General features: G+C 33.9%; 1 protein-coding gene across 1 annotated transcript; it reads left to right on the top strand.

Moving 5' to 3' along the window:
- The first annotated feature begins 8,060 nt into the window (after nucleotides 1-8,060).
- On the top strand, nucleotides 8,061-8,507 carry LOC130441040 (uncharacterized). Its single transcript, XM_056774522.1, has one exon. It carries the CDS (start codon nucleotides 8,061-8,063, stop codon nucleotides 8,505-8,507), a length of 447 nt encoding a protein of 148 aa, XP_056630500.1.
- Nucleotides 8,508-22,473: the final 13,966 nt, after the last annotated feature.

Raw genomic sequence — 22,473 nt, 5'->3', positions numbered from 1 at the left:
AAGGAAATCTGAGCAGATCCGTTGATGCAAGAGCTTTTGGTCAGGAGTCAAATTTTTTGGCTTTTTTTCCATGTGTAATTCCTCGTGTAAATTTTTTCTAACTGTTTCTGTATCGGCATTTACAGCCTCGGCAATCATCCGGATGGTAATTCGACGATCTGCACGCACAATTTGGTTGATTTTGGTCACTGTTTCCGGAGTTGAAATAGTCGCAGGGCCACCTGGGCGCTGGTCATCTCCAGTGCTCTCTCGTCCCTCACTAAAGTACTTACACCACTCAAAAACACGCGCACGAGATAGAGAATTGTCTCCTAGCAACGAGAAATTTGAGATTTTTTTTGTCACACATGGTTTTCGGCACGAGAAAGAGATACGTTCGTTTAAAATCGCTACTACACAAATATTATAATAGTGACGGAAACGTGTTTTGGGACGTGCATAGACGAGATTTCTAGATACCCAACGCATTACTCACCCGTCTAGGGCGCCCTCTAGGTACAAAGTCTTGTTATTTAATAACCAGACCTCGTAACTAATTCAAAAATATATTTTTTATGCCAATAAACAGTATGTATCCAATGTGCAAGTGCTTGTATTATATAAAATTGTTGAAATTGTTTAACTTTCCTTTTTTTATTGATTTCGCCAAACATATGCTGTGTATATGTGTATATTGGACTTATTTCAAATACGTATACATTGAATTTACAAATTTTCAGGAACAACAGATGTTTATAAAGTATAAATTCTATGTGAAAGTGACTTATAAATAAGCTTATTAATCGGGAGAAGTAATTTCTAATAATATTGAAAAAGTTGTGTCAATAAAAAAACTGTTTTAATACAATGACGATCAATTCAATAAAATTTCACATCAACTAGTAGAAAATCTGCTGCTTTCATAATAATCTTTCAATATTTGGAATTTATTTGATGATGATAATGAATATTTGATTATAATATTATTCCACCAGGCAAATATATTTTGATAAAGACTAAGAAGAAGTCTAAACGTCATTTTAAATGAAAAGAGACCTACGTAGACCATTTAGGTCCATAGCCTTGTAATTTTTCTCCGCTTCTTTCGGTCCCTCGTTTTTTTCTCTCCAGTTCTAGATGTTTTTCTCTTTAAGGTCTTCTTCCACAACTTCTATCCACCGTTTTTTTGTCTACCTCTTGCTTTTGGTATCTCCCATGCAATTTATTTCAAGAGCCTGTCTTCGTCCATACGTTCTAAGTGACCTTTTTGTCTTTATAAACGCGTTGATTGGTGACTCATTGAAAAGTGTGTAAATTTTATGGTTTGATCTTTTCTCCCATCATAACTCTGTATGCTTTCCTTCAAACATTTTTTTTTTAATATTTTTCACTCCCAGATTTCTAATTTTTGTTTAGTTTCATTCGTTATTACTCAGGTTTTTAGGGTGGGTCTCTAAATTGTTTTATAAATTCGATTTTTGTTAAGCCTGGATATCTCTTTCTATGTTAATATTCTTCTAAGGTTACCTGTATAGCTGTTACTTTGATTTCCTTTTTTTCTGGTCATATATCATCTAGTAGTGCACCCAAATACACGAAATTTTCTACTTTCTATTAACGTCTCAACATTTTTATATTGAAATTTCTTTATTTCCATAAATTTTGTTTTGTGATTATTGTAGTGTACGTCTATCTCTTCAGCTGCTGTTGATACATGTTTTGTGTTTCTTCAGGCTTCCTTCATTGGCATAAGCTAAGCGTTAATGACTTCTGTTAAATATAATACCATTTCTGTTGATAGGGAGTCGCCTTGACGAAATCCTTGTGGTGTTTTGAAAGGTTCACAACTGGAAGATTATTCAACGTAATTAAGAAATACTTTTTAGTCAAAAAAAATGCAAAAGCAAATTGAGATAGAAATTTATGGGAAAGTAGTCAAGTTCAACCAGAAAAGGAAAATACAGAGTACCTACATAAATGCAATTTCTAACAAAAAATATTCAAATAAATCAAGATACAACACTAAAAAAGAATGGCATTATAAGTGAAAAAATCGAAAACAAATTTTAAAACAAATCTGGGCTCGTGAACTACGTAGGTTTTTCCACGTCTTGAGAATGCTAGAAGAAAGATGTAAGAAGCTCGAAGTTACAAAAACAAGTAAGTAAGATTGGGGAGGAGGTGAATAAAAGGAATGGAAATAAAACAAAAGACTCAATAAAGAAAAGAATGAAAAAAGCTGTGGAAAGTGGAGCCCGCGCAATAACTCAACTCCTGAACCTGAAAAAGTAGAAAGGCATGAAGTTTAAGGTAAATTAAGGAGCTACTGGAAATATTTCTTCAAAAGTGGGCTGTTCTGGTTTTGCTAGCAGTAGCGATATTTTGTAAAATGCTCGGAGACCATCATCACTTCTTGATATTATCGAACATCGAATATTTTGTTCATCGTGAATTTTTCCTAAAATTCATCTCTGATTGGTTCAAATTTTTACCTATTTCATCAGGTCTTAATTAATTCTCCAGGCTAGATAGTTTCATAGAATCATTGCAGAGAAACTTGGTTTTATAAAAGACACGCCAAGGAAGTAACTGGAATAAATTTTGAATAATCAACATATTGTCTACAAGTTTTCACAGGTTCAGCCTTAGCAGGAATTTTCTGAACGTTCGGTTATTTTTATACGTTTACATCAGTCTGTAGTGGTAGTTTGAGCAGAGTATTTAGGAGGTAATTGCTTATAAAACAAAATTTCTTTTTCCCACCAATTTACAAAATATCACTCTTGAAAGGTGATGAATAAAATTGACTTTTTGTTATTTTTTTTTCTAAACTAGAAAGTTGAGATTCTGTAATTTTCGTGCACTCGCAAAGAACTCCAAATACTTGTTTTATTTGATTATATTGATTCATTTTGAAATTGTTTTCCAAAATCAATAACTGCAAAGAGAAAAAATAAATACCATTATTTATAAGTTTTTTAGCAATGAGTGGAAAGTAATACTATTCTTAATGAATGAATAACCAACTCTAGCCAAAAAACATAGCCAATGTGTCATGAATAACCGTACATATTTAGAAAGAAAATAGAAACTCAATTTTAGTCACCATCTTATGAAAGTAATACGAGGACGGTCCCAGAAGTATCTGGCAAAGAAAAACAGAAAATATAATTGTTTTTCAACAATGAGTCCGATATCCTTTTTAGCCTTTAGCTACTAATTCACTTTTGATAGCTGCCAATAAAGTACTAAACAACGTGGTGTCTTCAAACTTGAAGCATTTGCCGTATAGATTGTGTATTTTCAAAAGCAGTGGTATTTTTCAAGCAACTACCACCACCTCTTGAAATTTGTCGTACGAATTTAGAAACACAAAATATTTCTCGAAAGGAACAACTTTTTAAAAAAGCCATTATGCTTAAAAGGATAATACTACAATCTTATTTGATTTAATCCTTACGCGCACTTATTGATATATTGAAATGAACCTGGCTCAACAATATAGCTTCAAAAAGCTACTCCGATCTTGTTCTGATATTCTTTTTTGCAAGAGTGGGCCTATAAATAGATAAGAGTGTCATTTTCTCATAAAAATTTTGTCTTCCTAGTGCTATAAAACTGTTACAAATGCTTGAAAATGTACGTATGAGGGCTCGTTTTGAAGGGAAAAATATTTTCTTTGAAATGGATACTCAATTGAATTTGCCCAGACCGAAATACGAACGATTGAAAGAGAAATCAGCGCATTTTTACATTTTTTACACTGCTTTGCCTATAATTTTGATTCTAATAAATGTTTTTTCAAAATTCAAAAACGGAAATATTCCTTAAAAGATTTGCAAGCAGACTGTTTCATCAGAAACCCCGTAACCATTGCAGATAATAAATTATGGACGTTTAAACAATTAAATTGTTAATAACAAAAAATTAACCAGGGTGCCGGCCTCGCAGCCCTCAAAAATCGATTCTCTAATGAGTGAATAACCAACTCTAGCCAAAAAACATAGCCAATGTGTCATGAATAACCGTACATATTTAAAAAGAAAATACAAACTCAATTTTAGTCACCATCTTATGAAAGTAATACGAGGACGGTCCCAGAAGTATCTGGCAAGGAAAAACAGAAAATATAATTGTTTTTCAACAATGAGTCCGATATCCTTTTTAGCCTTTAGCTACTAATTCACTTTTGATAGCTGCTAATAAAGTACTAAACAACGTGGTGTCTTCAAACTTGAAGCATTTGCCGTATAGATTGTGTATTTTCTAATACAGTGGTATTTTTCAAACAACTACCACCACCTCTTGAAATTTGTCGTACGAATTTAGAAACACAAAATATTTCTCGAAAGGAACAACTTTTTAAAAAAGCCATTATGCTTAAAAGGATAATACTACAATCTTATTTGATTTAATCCTTACGCGCACTTATTGATATATTGAAATGAACCTGGCTCAACAATATAGCTTCAAAAAGCTACTCCGATCTTGTTCTGATATTCTTTTTTGCAAGAATGGGCCTATAAATAGATAAGAGTGTCATTTTCTCATAAAAATTTTGTCTTCCTAGTGCTATAAAACTGTTACAAATGCTTGAAAATGTACGTATGAGGGCTCGTTTTGAAGGGAAAAGTATTTTCTTTGAAATGGATACTCAATTGAATTTGCCCAGACCGAAATACGAACGATTGAAAGAGAAATCAGCGCATTTTTACATTTTTTACACTGCTTTGCCTATAATTTTGATTCTAATAAATGTTTTTTCAAAATTCAAAAACGGAAATATTCCTTAAAAGATTTGCAAGCAGACTGTTTCATCAGAAACCCCGTAACCATTGCAGATAATAAATTATGGACGTTTAAACAATTAAATTGTTAATAACAAAAAATTAACCAGGGTGCCGGCCTCGCAGCCCTCAAAAATCGATTCTCTAATGAGTGAATAACCAACTCTAGCCAAAAAACATAGCCAATGTGTCATGAATAACCGTACATATTTAGAAAGAAAATAGAAACTCAATTTTAGTCACCATCTTATGAAAGTAATACGAGGACGGTCCCAGAAGTATCTGGCAAGGAAAAACAGAAAATATAATTGTTTTTCAACAATGAGTCCGATATCCTTTTTAGCCTTTAGCTACTAATTCACTTTTGATAGCTGCTAATAAAGTACTAAACAACGTGGTGTCTTCAAACTTGAAGCATTTGTCGTATAGATTGTGTATTTTCTAATACAGTGGTATTTTTCAAACAACTACCACCACCTCTTGAAATTTGTCGTACGAATTTAGAAACACAAAATATTTCTCGAAAGGAACAACTTTTTAAAAAAGCCATTATGCTTAAAAGGATAATACTACAATCTTATTTGATTTAATCCTTACGCGCACTTATTGATATATTGAAATGAACCTGGCTCAACAATATAGCTTCAAAAAGCTACTCCGATCTTGTTCTGATATTCTTTTTTGCAAGAATGGGCCTATAAATAGATAAGAGTGTCATTTTCTCATAAAAATTTTGTCTTCCTAGTGCTATAAAACTGTTACAAATGCTTGAAAATGTACGTATGAGGGCTCGTTTTGAAGGGAAAAATATTTTCTTTGAAATGGATACTCAATTTAATTTGCCCAGACCGAAATACGAACGATTGAAAGAGAAATCAGCGCATTTTTACATTTTTTACACTGCTTTGCCTATAATTTTGATTCTAATAAATGTTTTTTCAAAATTCAAAAACGGAAATATTCCTTAAAAGATTTGCAACCAGACTGTTTCATCAGAAACCCCGTAACCATTGCAGATAATAAATTATGGACGTTTAAACAATTAAATTGTTAATAACAAAAAATTAACCAGGGTGCCGGCGTCGCAACCTCCAAAAATCGATTCTCCGGGTCAAAAAACTTAGATATCGATCATTTTTTCGTGGTGACCCATAAAGGGCTACAGGAGCCCGTAGCCAGCGCCCGGACTAATATTCTTGTTCAAAATAATTCTAATCAAATTATAACTGCACGTTCACATCACTATGTCTTGATTGGGTAATGAAAAAATGTGTTGACATCCTCATTTCTTTTATATTTTCAAGGTTTTTGCTCTTTCATTAAAAATTCTCCCCCACGATTTAAAACCACCAACCGAATCAACAGCGTGTTATGCGGATACATTTATCATATTTATAATGACCAGTGTGAGCGAAATGAACGAAAATCTTATTCATATGGTATCAACAGATGTGACTTGATCGGGGGTGATCGCTCGACCAGAAAATGGTGTAGCACAGAGTAATAATCAACCTGTTAATTATTGTATCAATACGGCGATGGGGAAAACTGCGAAGTAATATTGAACGCTCCAATTTTTTATTGTAATTTATTATTCAAGATGCAATGACAATGATCTGAAAATATTTCAATGGTAAGTACAAATTAAAAGATCTTTTCTATTCAGGGCTTGGACCTTTCAAAATAATAAAATAAATTCTGAAAAATTATTGTCGAATCATATCAAATGAAGAAGACTTAATTCGTGCGGTTTTTTCTTAAAATTTGAAAGTTTCTTTAAGAAAAACATGTACAATAGTATTAATCAAAGTATTGCCCATCTGAAGCTATGACCTTTTCCCATCTTTCTGGCAATTTGTGGATCCCATCCCTAAAGAGCTGCGCCGGCTTGGCAGCCAAGAATGAATCAAGCCAATTTTTGATATCTTGCTCTGATGTAAACCGTTTTCCAGTGAGGGCGTTCTGCATCGACCGAAACAAATAGTATTCAGAAGGGGCAAGGTCTGGGCTATAAGGCGGGTGAGGTAAAACTTCCCATCCACTGTTTTCCAAATAGTTCTTAACTGGAATAGCAACGTGGGGCCGAGCGTTGTCATTATGGATAATTATTGCCTCGTGTCTGGTTGCACATTCCGGGCGTTTTTCGGCTACTGCTCACTTCTAATGGATTAATTGTGTTCGGTAGCGTTCTCCATTGATGGTTTCACCCGGATTTAGCAACTCATAATACAGTACACCCTTCTGATCCCACCATTACCTTCGCGCCATGGATATTCGGCTTTGCCGTTGAATTGGCTGGTTGGTCGGATTTCACATATGATTTTTTGCGCTGGGGGTTGTCGTAATGGATCCATTTTTCATCACCAGTAACAATCCGATGCAAAATGACTTCCTTCTGTCGCCTTTCGACGTCTCACAGCTTGAGTTCATGTGGAACCCAATTTCCTTGCTTTTGAATATATCCAGCTGCCTTTAAACATTTTGAAATGGCTGCCTGGGTGGCACCCAGATTCTGCGAGTTCTTTTTGTGTTTGGCAACAATCTTCATCGAGTAATGCTTCCAGCTCTTCATCTTCAAACTTTTCTAGCTGACCAGGACGTTCATCATCTTCCAAGCCAAAATCACCACTTCTAAATGGTGCAAACCACTTTTGGTACGTTCGCTCAGCTAGAGCATGTTCACCATAAACATCCACCAAAATACTATGATTTTCGGCAGCATTTTTCTTTATATTAAAGTAATGAAGAAGAACTCCCCGCAAAAACACTTTTTCAGGAACAAAGTTCGACATATTTGAGTGAAAAAAAAATACTGTTGTTAACGCTTCAAATGAATGACGTATACTGAAAAGACGTACAATAACAGTAACTTTTCAACGCAGTTTCGGAATATTGGAACGATGTAATATTATACAAGTTACGTAATCTCTTATCAAACCGCACGACAAGTTATAGACCCATACTTAAAGGGGCTTGACATGGTGCATGACCACGTGCAATAAATTGAATATTGCACGTCACTTGGTATTATGCAAGTCTCTTTCCATTGCATTATGACTGCCACCAACAAAAATTCTATTAGTAAAAGCAAATAAATTCTAACCTCAATTTTTGTTCAATATTTTGTGGCCGGTTTGAAAATGAGAATTACAAATGTAGACTGTATCTTCAGTTATGTGAGCCAATTGGTTCTTTTATCCCAGGTAGGTAGCTAACCTCGCCTGAGAACGTCCTCCTTTGTCCAAGCTTAGGACCGGCAGTGTCATCAGAAGAGCTACTCAATCCACCCATCAGATGACCAGGCGGACAATCGAGAAGGATCCGCTCAGATGTAAGCTGGTGGTGGAGGACAATCCCATAGAACAAGTTATGCAATTCAGATATCTGGGCATATACATATCAAATACCCACGACCCAGTTAAAGGCCTAAGAAGCCAGATTAACAAAGCATCCGCACTATCAGGATGCCTACGAGATATAGTCTGGTCCAACCCGTACATGCGCAAAGATAGCAAAATTAGAATCTACAAGACTTGTATCAGACCCATCATGACGTACAGCACGGAAGTCCGCGAGGACAACAACAAGACGAAACAAATGCTGAGGGTGGCCGAGATGAAAACACTGAGAACAATAGTGGGGAAAACAAGAAGAGGGATACAAGACATTGTGAGATGGGGAAGACAACGTAATAGGCAGTGGTACAACCATGTAAGACGGATGGACAAGAACAGACTTTAGAGAATAGTCCTAGAAAACAACCCGCCCGGCTCAAGGACTCCCGGGATACCACCTAAAAGATGAAAAGATAGTTGGCAATCCAACTCTCAGGTAAAGATGCAGAGGCAGCTTCAGAATAAACAGATCGACAGATCTCCAAGAAGTAGAAGAAGAAGAAGACAAATATTCTCAGTAAGTAACGAAGTGAATAAGTGGTCAGTGAATCGCTGTCAATAATTATATCTGCTGCTGTCATACTTTTGGAGCCTGATGGAGAAATTGGTTGTTGAGCAAAAAGTAACTGGATTTTTCACTAGAATTGCAACTTGTACGCAACAAAAATGACACAAAACCGATAATGTTGCAAATGCAACATCTTGTATGAGCTGAACTTCATCTGCGCATGCTTTTGATCAAGAAATATTACATCTTGCATTGCATTGCACTTAAGCTTAATATGAAGAATGGTAAATCTATCAACAATTATCCAAATCATATGCATACTAAAATAAAAGTGTCTTGCAACATCTCTCAATTTATTAGATGAGAAAAAAAATTAAATAATTCATTACAACGAATTTTTAGCTATGCTACGTCGATTTCAACATCTTATTATCTTTCTTTTCATCAAAGATTGTTAATATCCGTACAAGAAAGTGAAATTTTATCGTTATAAGTTCAGTTGTAATATAACAACATCATAGACAATATTTTGTTCTACTTCCGAGTCTTGAGAGATATGTTTCGTAAAATTCTTTGATTGAAGAATTTAGCATATACTTGAAATATATTCTCGAGGTGGTATTAGTTACTCGAGGGTTGTTATTTAAGTTTTGAGATATGGCAACACCGATGTGAATGACATTTTTAATGGTGGACGTACTCAAAACGTGTTGTGCTATTTGAGTTGCTTACAGATATTTGAAACATTCATCGTGCGATTTTTTTTTATGACTTTCCACGTGGATTAAACCAAGAACAGTGTACCGATCAACTTGCTTCGACAATGGTGATGAAGCACTATCTCGAACAACCATGTTTCGCTGGTTTTACGAATTTAATCGTGATCCCACTTTAAAATCAAAATAGATCTTCGCATTACATTACTGATCAGAATAATTCTGGGCATACTTAAATAGAACTACTGTCAAGAAATCAATCTCTTATCCAAACTAAAGTATTAGGAGATAAGTATGTTATTACACACAATTTAATTACATATTCTATATAAAAATTATCAGTCTACTTCGTTATTAACGCTTGCCGAACTCATCTAGATTACTTTGAAGAGTGTTGTTAACCTGAGACTACTTTTAAATTTTAAATTTGAAAACGACTCGAATATAATTGAATTGACAATGAAAATGTTAGCAGCTTTGATATTAAATCATGAAAAATAAGGTAAAATTAAACGTAAACATATAATTGTTGAATTTAAAAAGTTTAATATGAATTATCAAACGTTTGTATTGTTGAAAACGATTTGAGGTATTTAAATACCTCAAAATTGTGTTGCCAGATTTCGGATTCACTCACATCAAAGTGACGAAGCAAAATGAGGTAAAGAATGTACATATTATAAACGTCTCACAAGAGGTTTAGGTTTAATGAACAGTCTAATAGTTAGATAAAGATTAAAGGGCCCCATACACGGTCAATATTTTATATTGAACATGTATGAGCAAGATTGAAGACGAAAAATAGATTGCGCAATATAATGTCAGTCTGCCAGTTTCCTATAGCAAGATAGCGTAACGTTATTGACAAAAGTTGACTCACGGAAATAGCATCTCTCATAGTAGTATCGACTTTTTTAATATGAGGCTCAATAACTCATCAAATAATTCTGCGTCTAATCTGACAAAGTTCTTAAAGTTGGCTCATTCAGCAGTCTTTCATGATTAAATTCACTCCTTTTTTCCAACCATTCCTTCATCCATATCCGCTTCTTCCTCTTCTTCGGCTTGGTTAGCAATGCAAATACCACACATGCTGCAGCATCCAAAGCACACATGATAACTTAACCTGGTCACTCAAACCAAGATGCACGATTACTAAACTGTGGGTTGCGCAAGTTTATTGAATTGTGGGTTGTACAATAATATTGACCGTGTATGGTCGCTCCTTCGATAACATGGCACAAGATCTGTCGTTTATTATATTTTTCTAATATTTATTAGACTACCGGGTTTATTTATAAACGAATAGAAAATACAACTTCGTCTGAAGTACATTACTACAATTACAATTATTTTCTTCTACTTATTTGATTGTAAATTCGGTAATGTCCTTTATACCAGTTTAACCTTTTTGTTCTAGACCATTCTAGTGCAGTACTAGATTTCAGTTCAGAAAGAAAAAATACAGATGTTCGCTTCTGAATCAAAGAACTTCATTTTATGAAGAAGATAAGCTGAAGCGACTCGTAAAGAATTTGTGGTCCGATAATATCTAGCAAAAAAAGAACTCGCTGGGGTATCACACGACTCGCAGTTGAGTCAAACAAGTGGCTCTGTAAGCCAAGATCAATCTCAAACGTCATGGGTCAGTCGTAGATTTCGTATTAAATTAGACTATTTTTTCATTAAAATTATCAATTTTCAAGTTAAAAAGGTAAAGGAAGATTCTGTATTCAATTTAAACCTATATTAAAATTATTTCGAGTATGAATTTTAGTTTTTCTTTATATTTTAAAAATTTACTTAGTGTTTTGTCAGAAATTTTCCATAGATTTCTTCCTAAAACCCATTATTCAAATTTCTTTATTGAACCATACAATTTTTTAATATTAATTATGTATTTCTTACATAGGGAAGCATAAGAATATTAGAAGGGGTTGGGGGGCGCATGGAATAAAAAATATTGAGAAAAACTAGTCTACATTTTCCAAAATATATAAAGTGTTTTCATTTCTGTCTTTCTATATGGTTGATACCAAAGCTATGGCGTGTATTGTATGAAAAATAAACTTCGTTAATAAAGTTATTTTCCTTGTATTACTTTCAAAAAATATTTTTTCCTCTCAAAACCAAAAAAACAACAAACACACTTTTATTCTACATCGTTTATTCAATTTTATGAGGATTTGATAATAAATTTCAAGACTTTGTTACATTTTAACATTAACATACAAAGTGATTCTTATATTTTACTGGAATGAATGTTAGCTATTTCACAGAACAAAATAATTAAGTCTATTTTGATCCAAATATTTCAAACATTTATGTAAAATATACATTTATCAATGTAAAGCTAACAGTTTTAAAACATTCAGTACCAAGCCCTTTTCGTTTGTCCCAAAAATTATTGCTCGCAAATTCCTTGCCCTATACCAACTTGTAGACCATCCCAAACTTTGTTAAAGCAAGGAGGCTTTTGTGGATGTTGTGATCAATGCCACAAAATTCTTGGCAAGTACTTAGAAGACTATTCTACTTTTTAAATACTTAAATAGTTTTTAAAAAATTCAAAAAGTGAATAAACACGAGAGAGGAGGAACGAGATATATTCTTATTTTTATCTCCTCAACGGTTTGATTTGGGGACTCTTATTTTCCTACACTTTTTTCATGGCAAGTTCTTCAATTATTTCTATTTACTTCATAGTTTTTCCTTTTATCTAGTCTAAAGGCGTGAAATCACAAAATCGGGGAGACAAATTCTGGTCACCAAATCGGAAAATGACACGACCAAGAGTAAACTCGTGCAGGATAATTTCACGGGTAGTATGACATGTGACTGCTGAAACCAAATGTCCTCAATCCAAATGAGGCACAAGTAACTGCATCACCTTCTTCGTTTTCGAAAAAACAACGGTCCATTCATTGCTCTAGACCATACAGTGACTCTTGGTTAATAAATCACTTTCTAATGAAACATTCGTGAATTTTCCCAAATCCGACAGCTTTGCCTGTTAACGTAGTCTTCGAGGGAAAAATTATTTTTTTTTGCAAAATCAGCAGGTTGCTTAGAGATCCAATTGTTGAATTTTCTTTGATGTTCATGGACCACTGGCATAAGTTGCTGGGTCAGTTGGATTTTGTAGGCACGCAGCTGTAAATGCTCTGAAGCATGCTTATTGAAATGTCTAGTTCTTGTGCCTAAAGGCGAATTGTCGTCTCTGGCCTTTCTGTTACACTCTCGCAAACTGTTATGACGTTTTCTCCTGAAAGATCTCTACGAGCTTGTATCGTGTGTTTTAAATAAATATCCGAACCGATACTATCGAATTTTTTCATTACTCTTTTCACAGTAAATGAATTAGGCACATTGGACGTACTTCACAAATAGTAGCAATCACCTTTCACCATTTTAATAATAATTTTTGACAATCAAGACGTTCCATGTTCCCAGCTGTCAACTTTCGATCTGTCATAATCATGTGATATCGTGACTGTCAAACATGGCGCGTGATTCAAATTTTGCGCTTCTATTGAAACACCCATAAACCTACCGCAAATTCTAAGCAACAACAATTCTGTATCATCTTCTATCGTACCATATAATTCGTTACCTCATCATGCATGACATTTTTGCTCGTTTTTTATTCGGATCTTATAACGAATAAAAAATTAAACAAATATGGCTTGTGTTCCAATGTTTTATCATAATATTTACATGAAACTTCCCCGCTTTTTATGTATTGTATGTTTCAGATGAAGGACAAAACTGCAAACGACCTCAAATACTTTTATCTCGAAGTTTCGCACCAATTTTCAGTAAATGTGCAGAACGTCTTTTCTGCGGAAAAAATGGAATTTGTCAAAAGCAATAAATAATAACTATTTTTATGTTAATTGAGTTTTATTTTGTATTAGAGATACATAATATTATATACTTTAAAAATATGATTTGTTTAATTTAGGTTTGTTAATATTTTTGACAGATTTATCTACACTCAAGCTTCCTCTTTAATTCTAAATGCGAGTGATCTCGTTAGAAATTACATCGTCTCTTCTGGGCTAAATGATTATGGTTATATAGCTATTCGATAGAAACCCAAGAGTAACATAACTTATTATCCGGTATAAATAGGGTATCTTGTAAATGTTGACACGTTCGGGGATATAGAGTGTTCATTGTAGCGAGACCTCAAACTGTTAACAGTGTCATACACCACCGATTTTGAATACTTGCTACCCTATCAAATATTATGGTTAGTTTACATTTTAGTGATACGGGGTGCTAACAATACGACTATTCTCAGTCATGACAGTTGTTATGGGTGCATAAGAAAAAAATTATCAATTAATATTCCAATATTTAGTAGAAATGCAAAATGATTCTTTCCTGAAAAATGATGAAGATTCTTGGATGTTTTGTCTCTATGAAAAAAGTTACGAATAGGATTGAAGAAGCAAATTTAAACTCAATATTTGCTGCTTGGATGATTTCTACAATACTGTTCCTAAATGTCTTCCTAAACTCTTCCATTGTCTTAATCAAAAGCCGATACTTTATATTATATGTTACTATATATCATTTATATTATATATATATTTGTATAAACTAACTTGAGAGTAGCTATTTAGTACAGGAATTGTAGATTATAGCAATCATGTTCTTTCAGAAAATCGCACGACAGAATTTTTTTCCTTTGACATTCACTTTTGACCTATTATCATCAGTAGATGTCTTTAGATCAGTTAGTTGTCATTACAGAACCAAGATAGACGACCACGGGAGCGAATTTCTTTTGCATGTGGGTTCATAGAAGATGACCATCGAATTCCACTTTCTTGACCCTAGCAGCAAAGCTGTAAAAATCGCTCACTAATTTACTCGACGTTGCTTTTACAATAACTGTACTAATAATTCTAAGCACCCGCTTTGAACTAAATTTTGTCATTTTTAAATGCTCATGTAGTATCTGGAAATGCCGATTTGTGTTGCTACTTCTTTTGTTTTTAAGCGCCGGTTACTTAGACCAATAATTTAATGTGTTCTGGAGTAATCACCGTCACAGGACCTCCCGCACATAGATCAACATCTAATAATACTTAAATTAATTTTGAATTACTAAAAATGATGGACACAAGTCACCTTAAACAGCCTATTTTTTATTTATGTTCGTGTTAAGCCGTCCGCACACAAGCCGACTCATTTGCAATTCGAGTTGTCAACGGGAGTCACGCGCACCTTGTCTGTGTTTCACAGTGGGAGTCCTCACACGGGCCAACTGCCAGTCGTAAACTCACATCCAGTTGCCAACGTGAATCGCATGAGTTGCACGCAACGCTGACTCCCGGTCGCCTGAAATCTCAGTAGTGTAGTTGCGTGCCGTACAATAAAAGATCACGGGTGCGGAGGGCCTTATATTATTTAAAATGAGTGATCAATCTCAATCAATCAATATTTCTTTAGCTGAAGAGGTGGAGAAGCATGAAGTGTTGTACAACTACCACCTTCCTGGTTATTCAAAAAAAAAAAAGATTACTGATAGTAATCTATCATTTCTATCTCAGACACATTACTGCTAGAATGCATTTTCAAAAACTAGCACTACATAAAGTAAAATTATGGAAATATAATTCCACTCATCTGAGCTCTGTTGCCAACTGAAGCCGACTATCAGCCGAGAGTTGCAAACATGGCCCCCCTGTGTACGGACTCCACTTGCAAAGAGGTTGCACAACTCCGATTGCACGATTCCGATTGTACGATTTCGATTGCACGATTCCGATTGCGCGTTGCGCAATCAAGCTGCAAACTCAAATTGCAAATGAGTAGATCCGTGTGCGGAGGGCCTTAGTCTTTCTTTGGTCAAAAATTTCATAACGGCCCGAAACCTAATATAATTTTATATGAAATATCATTTGTTACAATATATTTCGTTTACAAAAACTGTCTATTGTCTCACCTGGTGGCGATTATCAATTTGTACACTCGACAATCACTGGCCGATAAAAAAAATTTATTTGTAGTAACACAAAAATTAATAGCATATTGTGATAAAATGGACGTGTACAAATACGAAAATATGAAAAAAAATTGTAACACGAAAGGTGTAAGTTGTTATATTTATAGAACCATATTCATTCGTAAAATATTTAATATTTATTAAAAATAATTATATATTGACAACATTTATAGTTTACATCTAATAAAAAATAACTCTAAATATCAATTAGCTCTACTTTTACCTTTTATGAGGGGTTGCACTTTCTCTTTTTAATAAACTAACAGTAATCACCCATCATGGCCGAATCCCATCGTCCTTGATATCCAATTTCTATTGTTCCAATATCTTGGTGGAACCTTTCACCCTGCTCATCACTGACAGCTCCAAAACTTTCAGGAAAAAATGTCAGATGGGAATGGAGGAAATAAATTTTCAATAACATTCGAGCACCAAGGGATTTGTAGGCGTCTAGAAGTTCGTCAACTAACTGTTGGTAGTTTGGATCCATAATGTTGCCAAAAAATCCCTTCACTACACCAACAAATGCCTTCCTTGCTATAAGTTCCTGTCTGGTGAGTTTTTTTGCAAAATTGTCATCGTCCAGTAATTTTTTTATATATGGCCCATTGAAAACACCTTCCTTTAATTTGACATCACTCATCTAGGGAAAGACTTCTCTAAAATATTTAATCCCATCACCCTCTTTATCCATAATCTTTACAAAGTTGTTCGTCAATCCAAGTTTAATGTGTAGGGGGGCAGAAGCACATTTTTAGGATCTTCAAAGGGTATAAACTTAACATTTTGAGATTCCTGTTGAAACTCACTTCTTGCTTGCCAATTTTTTTTACATAGTGTTGATCTACTGCACTGCCCGACTGTCCCATAGACAAAGAAAACAGAAATGTTTCGTAAACCCTCCCTGAAGTCCCATTAAAATTCCAATCAACTTCAGGTCCCCACGTATCTGTCACTTATACTTGTAGTTAATTTTTCTAAAAGCAAGCGAATATTTTTCATAAGTTTCTTTCATCTTCACAGAATGAGCAATAACACTGCTTTTAAACTGTATTTAGACGAGTCAATAAATAGGCGCTACTCACTGGAATTATGGTCAATATCAAGTTCATTCATTAGACCATTAATATCCGTACACGCACACAACGAATTTCCAATACTGTATAAAACAGAAAATGTAGTATTTCTTTTTCTAAAGGTCGTAATTTTTGTCTGTTTGGCTAACAAGCTCCATTCCTTAAGACGAGAAGCAAGAAATTCAGACTGTTGCTTTGATAACCCCAAATCACGTGCTAAATCATTCAACTCACTTTGAACAATCAAATGTGGCTCGCCGGAACTGGTATTTGGAGTAAAAATAGGGTCAGTGCATTGTTCTTCGGAGCTTCCTGATGATACTTTGTCTCCAGTATCTTCTAAAACAATATTTTGTCGCAATCGGTACTGGTAAATCTTCGTTATGGGGAACAGGTCGTATAGCAGACGGTAAATTTGGATACTCGATCTTGTGCTTTCCTTTCTTAGAAAAACCTTCAGTCTTTGTTAGACAAATATAGCAGTCGTCAAAATGGTTAATGGGGTCCTGCCATACCATTGGAATTGCAAAAGGCATGTTTTTTTCTTCCCATTCATCCACTGCACCAATAACACGCTACAACTAACACAGCACGCGTTGGGGGTCCACTGTTTGTCTTGGTCTCCAATTAAAGTATAAAAATTTTTGAAATAGGCTTTTTTCACATTTTGGCTTGCGATTTCACCATAAATTCTCCACAAATATAGCAAAATTTGTCAGGAGTAATTTTGCAGCTGCGGCGCGTTTGACTCAACATTTTCGTCTTTATAATCACTTTTTGCACTATGAACAGAAAACCACTTAGTATGAAATTCAACAGATTACTTATATTTAAAGTTATTTTTATGTTTATTATTCTGAATAATAGAGTTCAGGTATATATTCGGCCATAAAATTTACTGATATTAACCGCACCCTTATAAAATTACAGGAATAATTAAGCTATTGAAAAGTGGTACGTGTTAGGGCTTAATAAATATTTTTTCTATTATTCGACGGGTATTTCCATTTTAAAAATAAAGGTTCAGCCTGTGTTACGAAAATCTTGTCGGCCAGTGATTTGATAGTTTTTCATCATTTGTACATAAATCTCTATTTTGGAATTCAAATTAGGATCAAGAGACCTTCGAAATAGTTTTCAAAAAGCTATTTCCAAGTAGTTAAGAAATTTCTCTGTTGTTAAATCTTATGAAACTTTAAATTTTCACATATAATCCATAATATAGTGTGTAAATTTATTCATGTTATGTCATATAATAATATAATATACAATTTAACTAATAGTTTTGATTATATCGAAAATTGAATAATCAATCAATGATTTTTTTGTGAAAATCGCGTAAAGTACCACTCATATTATAATAATTTCGATCGTTTTTTTTTGAAATTAAAGGCAAAGTCGATTTTAAGTTAACAGAACGTACCTAACCTTGAAAAACTAATTCTCACTCTGGCCACGCACGAATATAATTAAATATATATTGCATTAGTATGTTCTCGCTCGGAATATTGCTCCTCAATTATCATTATAATAAAATTGGCAAGTTTTTTTAAAAGTTTTTTGTTGTCACCTCCAATTAATATCAGCTTAATATTGAGTTTATGTATATTCGTACATACAGCTGTGTCCAAAATTGAAGTAAAAAAATTATTTCTGCTGGTAATGTTACTTGAAAACGGTAGTGTAATAAAAAAGACATTTGTGAACACATCTTGTCAAAATAGCCGTATTTACAGAATGATAATTATAAGGTTTATATGCCAACAGCCAAATATTTGAAAAATATTACGAGTATATAAAATTGGTAGAGAATGATGAAGAATAATCTTATCATACATAGTGTCCGAATCACCAAGAAAATATAAATGATTACCTGGAATATTGTTTGTAAGTAGTAATCTCAGATTTTCTATTGAAAGCTGCTTATTCTAATTACTACTTATTCTTTATCATCATCATCTTCTTCTTCTTCTTATTCCAGTGCCTGCTTCATTCTAATGAAGGTTGGCAATCATCCTTTGGAATTCCTCACGATCTTCAGTCATGCGTTTTAGATTTACGACATCACGTATGTGGAACCAATCTCGAAGGTTTTTCAACCATGAAAATCTTTTTCTACCGAGGCCTGCCTTCTATCTTTCCTTCCATGATCAGCTGTAACAAGGCATATTTTTTATTTCTAAAAATGTGGCTAGTTAGTTCTAATTCTCTGTTTATTCGTCTTAGCATCTCGTCGTTGGTCACCCGATCCGTTCATGGTATTTTAAGAGCAACATTAGTTGTGAGAAGCGATTTTAATTTAAAAAACGTGATCCTGGCTATCTCTATTCATCTGGGTCCCACTCGTCATTCAGCCAGCTTCCCAAATACTTAAAACGGTGTACTCCCTCTACGGGTTGGTTATTATTTGACAGCGACACATTATTAATACTAGTTTTCGATATTACCATGAATTTCGTTTCATGGTAGTTCATTTTGTGTCCTTCATCATCATCATCATCATTATCAACATACAATTGCAATACCACAACTAGAGAACCTGTTGAATGTATCAACAACAAGTAAGAATAATCTACGAATTCTAACAGGAATCCTAGCGAGGCACTGTTGCCTCAACAAACATCCGAATATCTAAAGATGTTGTACAAAGGACGAAACCTTCATCCACATTCTCTCGAAGTGAGAAACACTACGAAGGACTACATCTGGGAGCGTATGAAATAAAAGATCTTTGGTAGCTACCATAGTAGAAGATCTCTGGTAGCCATCCCACGTGAAAGGAGTGAAAAAAAGGGACACAATAGATCCTTTGGGTCTTAGTGTACATAATACCCCAATATCCATGTATACATAGGATTTATACTCTTTCAGAACCGTTGGACATCGAACAGGCAGTGAACAGAGCAATGGTTTTAAATTGAAAGAAAGTTTGGTGAAACTGTATTTTTGGCTGTAGAAATCTTCAACAATGTGGTCCAATCATTCCATGCTAAAAGCCAATTAGATGATTGAGAAAGAAAAAAGCAAATAGCACAAATTCCTTCCAAACCTAATCTAACCTAACAAATCGATAAATTTTTAAATGAAGCTTATTTCATGATGATGATCTGATTCGAAGCTCTGTATTGGTCATTGCTTTCGAAGATCGACAGCATCTTCACTTACTAATTAAGGAGCTGGCTCTAAAGATGATCAACGTGGGATGGAAATCCTCAATGAATGCTGAGGTAATAAGAGTAAAGTTACTGGCAGCATTCTTTCCGTTTACAATCTGTGTGATGAGTGTCCTGTTGAATCATCAGCTGCAATCTCTTTAAACAGCGATAAACAGCGCTCTGAACTAGTACCATCTTCAAGAAGCAACAATACATGTCAAAATTTTGTTATTAATGTTTTATAAATTAACAAATGTCACTTTTAACGTCAGTTTTATGAAAAAGACGTTTTTTTGACACTTGACAGTGACAAGTTATCATTGCAAACAGTAAAATTTCAAATTTTGCGTATCGTACTGGGTCTCAGTACGACACCGGGTTCTGTATCGTACTGACTATCGTACTTTATATAAAAATATAAAAAAAAGTTCTATTTAGCTTTTGAAGATATTTTTCAAACACTAAGAGCTCGAATAACATTAAACAATTTGCAATATAAAAATTATCACTAGTGTAAGATTAAAAACGAAATCAACATAAATACTCAATTTATGTTTTGTAGAGGTCAAGTTTAATCACAATCTTTTTGTCGTTGATCTCGGTATTATCATAAAATATTGATATAACTTTGTACATTTGTCTCAGAACCAATGTATACCGTATGTAGAAAAATTTTCTATAGGTTGATAAGAAAAGAATGTTATATGTTTTCAGTATTTTATTACTAATTATCGAAAACAACCAAACCGTTGAATTGGGATAGTGATCAATGCTTATGTTCATCCTTAACACATTTTTTTAAATATCCACAACATCTTAGTCCTGGTTCACATTTAGTATGTGGGATAAGTTTCCCATTTTCATCTTTGCAAGGAGCATCAAGAGCTATAAATTAAAAAAAAATTAGCACAGCGATCTGCGATATTTTCGAAAAAATAAGATTTTATGAATAGTCATATGAAAGTGAAAAATGTTCATTTTGATAACATGATAATTATTAATTTCATATACTATAAGATTGAAAGATATTTTTCTAAAGGGCACATTTTACTAAAAGTAATTAGTATTAATTATACAGAGTGAGAAAATAAACCTTAGCAAACAGTCGAGATGTCATTGGGGCGTTAAATGTTTTGAATACAAGTTTGACTATATTTATCAACTTATTGGGAAAATACATGGTACTAAATCTGGCGAGAAAGATGGTTATGGGCATGGCACATAGGAATACTTTTGACGGACAAAAATCCCCGAATTCAAATCAACTTGTAATATAGTGAGTTGTCTGGATGAAACGAAAGCCGTTGTTCCATTTTTTTCTTCATATATCGTACGGAACATAGTGTTTATATTACCACCAAAATAAAACACTATTAAACTGTTTGACGCGCCTTTCCATACCCCTCTTCAGAGATTTAAGGTAAATTTTCCCCAATTAATTGATTTTCCGATTTTTTTATTTTTTATCAGTTTTATCCATGAAGTTTCTACAGATAAATATCTGTCACTCGTATTGGAAATAACTGAATCAATAACAATACCAGGGAAGTTAGAGAGTTTTATTATATATTATATTTTAGAAACGATTATAATTTGTGGAAACGACAAAAAAATTTCTGTGAAACGTCAAAAGTAGGGAAAGACATCAATCTCAATGTTTTAACTTTCATCAGTTTTATCCACGAGGTTTATACACATAATACACACTAATTACTAATAATATTTCGGAATCAGTATAGGGTTTACCAAGAGTACCTTTTGGTGTACAACTGATTTGAAATTTCACCAGCTTGTAAAAATTGGTTCATACTGTGTAAGTAGCGCCCTCTATGACAGTCAGATATAAAAACAAACTCGTGCGATGTTTCGGCTTCCAGAACATATTCATATGAAATTTTATTACAATGTTGCCAGTAGTTTAGACAAAATCTTAAAACATGTGCACTTTTTTCACTAATGAAACCCCTGTGTATACTAGAGAAAGGTTTTTTAAATACTTTTATGGAATAAAATTAAGCATTAAAAATAGCTGCTCAAGGAAATTTGTAGACTACCAATTTAAATTCTGCTTATTAGAATTGGAATTTATTTGAAAAAATTCGTGGGTGAAGATCGATTATCTAATTAATAATTAACTAGCTTGTACCCGCGGTTTCGCTCGCATAGAATCCATTAAATAAGTATCAAAAATCATTATAATAGAAAAGAACGAACTTTGTAGCTTTATTAGAACCTGAGATATAGATCTTTGAATGTAGAAAAATTGCCAAAAACCTACAAAAATCCATAACTCCACAGTGAATGTCCGCGTCTAGCTACTCTCCAACTTAACCGATTCAAGTGTTCAAAAACTCAAAAGAAAGAAAGTGTTTCAGCGAGTGTTCTTAAACCAAAACGAACTTTGCAGCTTTATTACAACCTAAGATATAGATCTTTGAATGTAGAAAAATTGCCAAAAACCTACAAAAATCCATAACTCCACATTGAATGTCCGCGCCTAGCTACTCTCCAACTCAACCGATTCAAGTGTTCAAAAACTCAAAAGAAAGAAGGTGTTTCAGCGAGTGTTTTTAAACCAAAACGAAGTCTCTATCTTGAATAGAACCTGAGATATTGAGGATAGAACGTGTGTATGTGAAAAACTCCCATAAGTAATGTACAGGGGGAAATCGCATTTGAGTATAACTTGAGAATGGTGAAAATTAGATGAAATCCGATGGTTGATGGCTGATCTGTGCATCAATACCTTTCATTGAAAAAAAAATTAAGCAAATCGGTTGGGTAGAACGCCTGAACGGACTCGGAATGGAAATCATCAATTTTTTTAATATATAAGAT

This window comes from Diorhabda sublineata, chromosome 3 (genome assembly GCF_026230105.1).
Source record: "Diorhabda sublineata isolate icDioSubl1.1 chromosome 3, icDioSubl1.1, whole genome shotgun sequence".
Lineage (NCBI taxonomy): Eukaryota > Metazoa > Arthropoda > Insecta > Coleoptera > Chrysomelidae > Diorhabda > Diorhabda sublineata.
Note: the sequence above shows the minus strand (reverse complement) of the source record. Positions and strands in the feature narration are given on the sequence as shown.

Excerpts from the sequence above, each read along its gene's own strand:
- LOC130441040 (XM_056774522.1), top strand. The coding sequence starts at position 8,061 with ATGACCAGGCGGACAATCGAGAAGGATCCGCTCAGATGTAAGCTGGTG.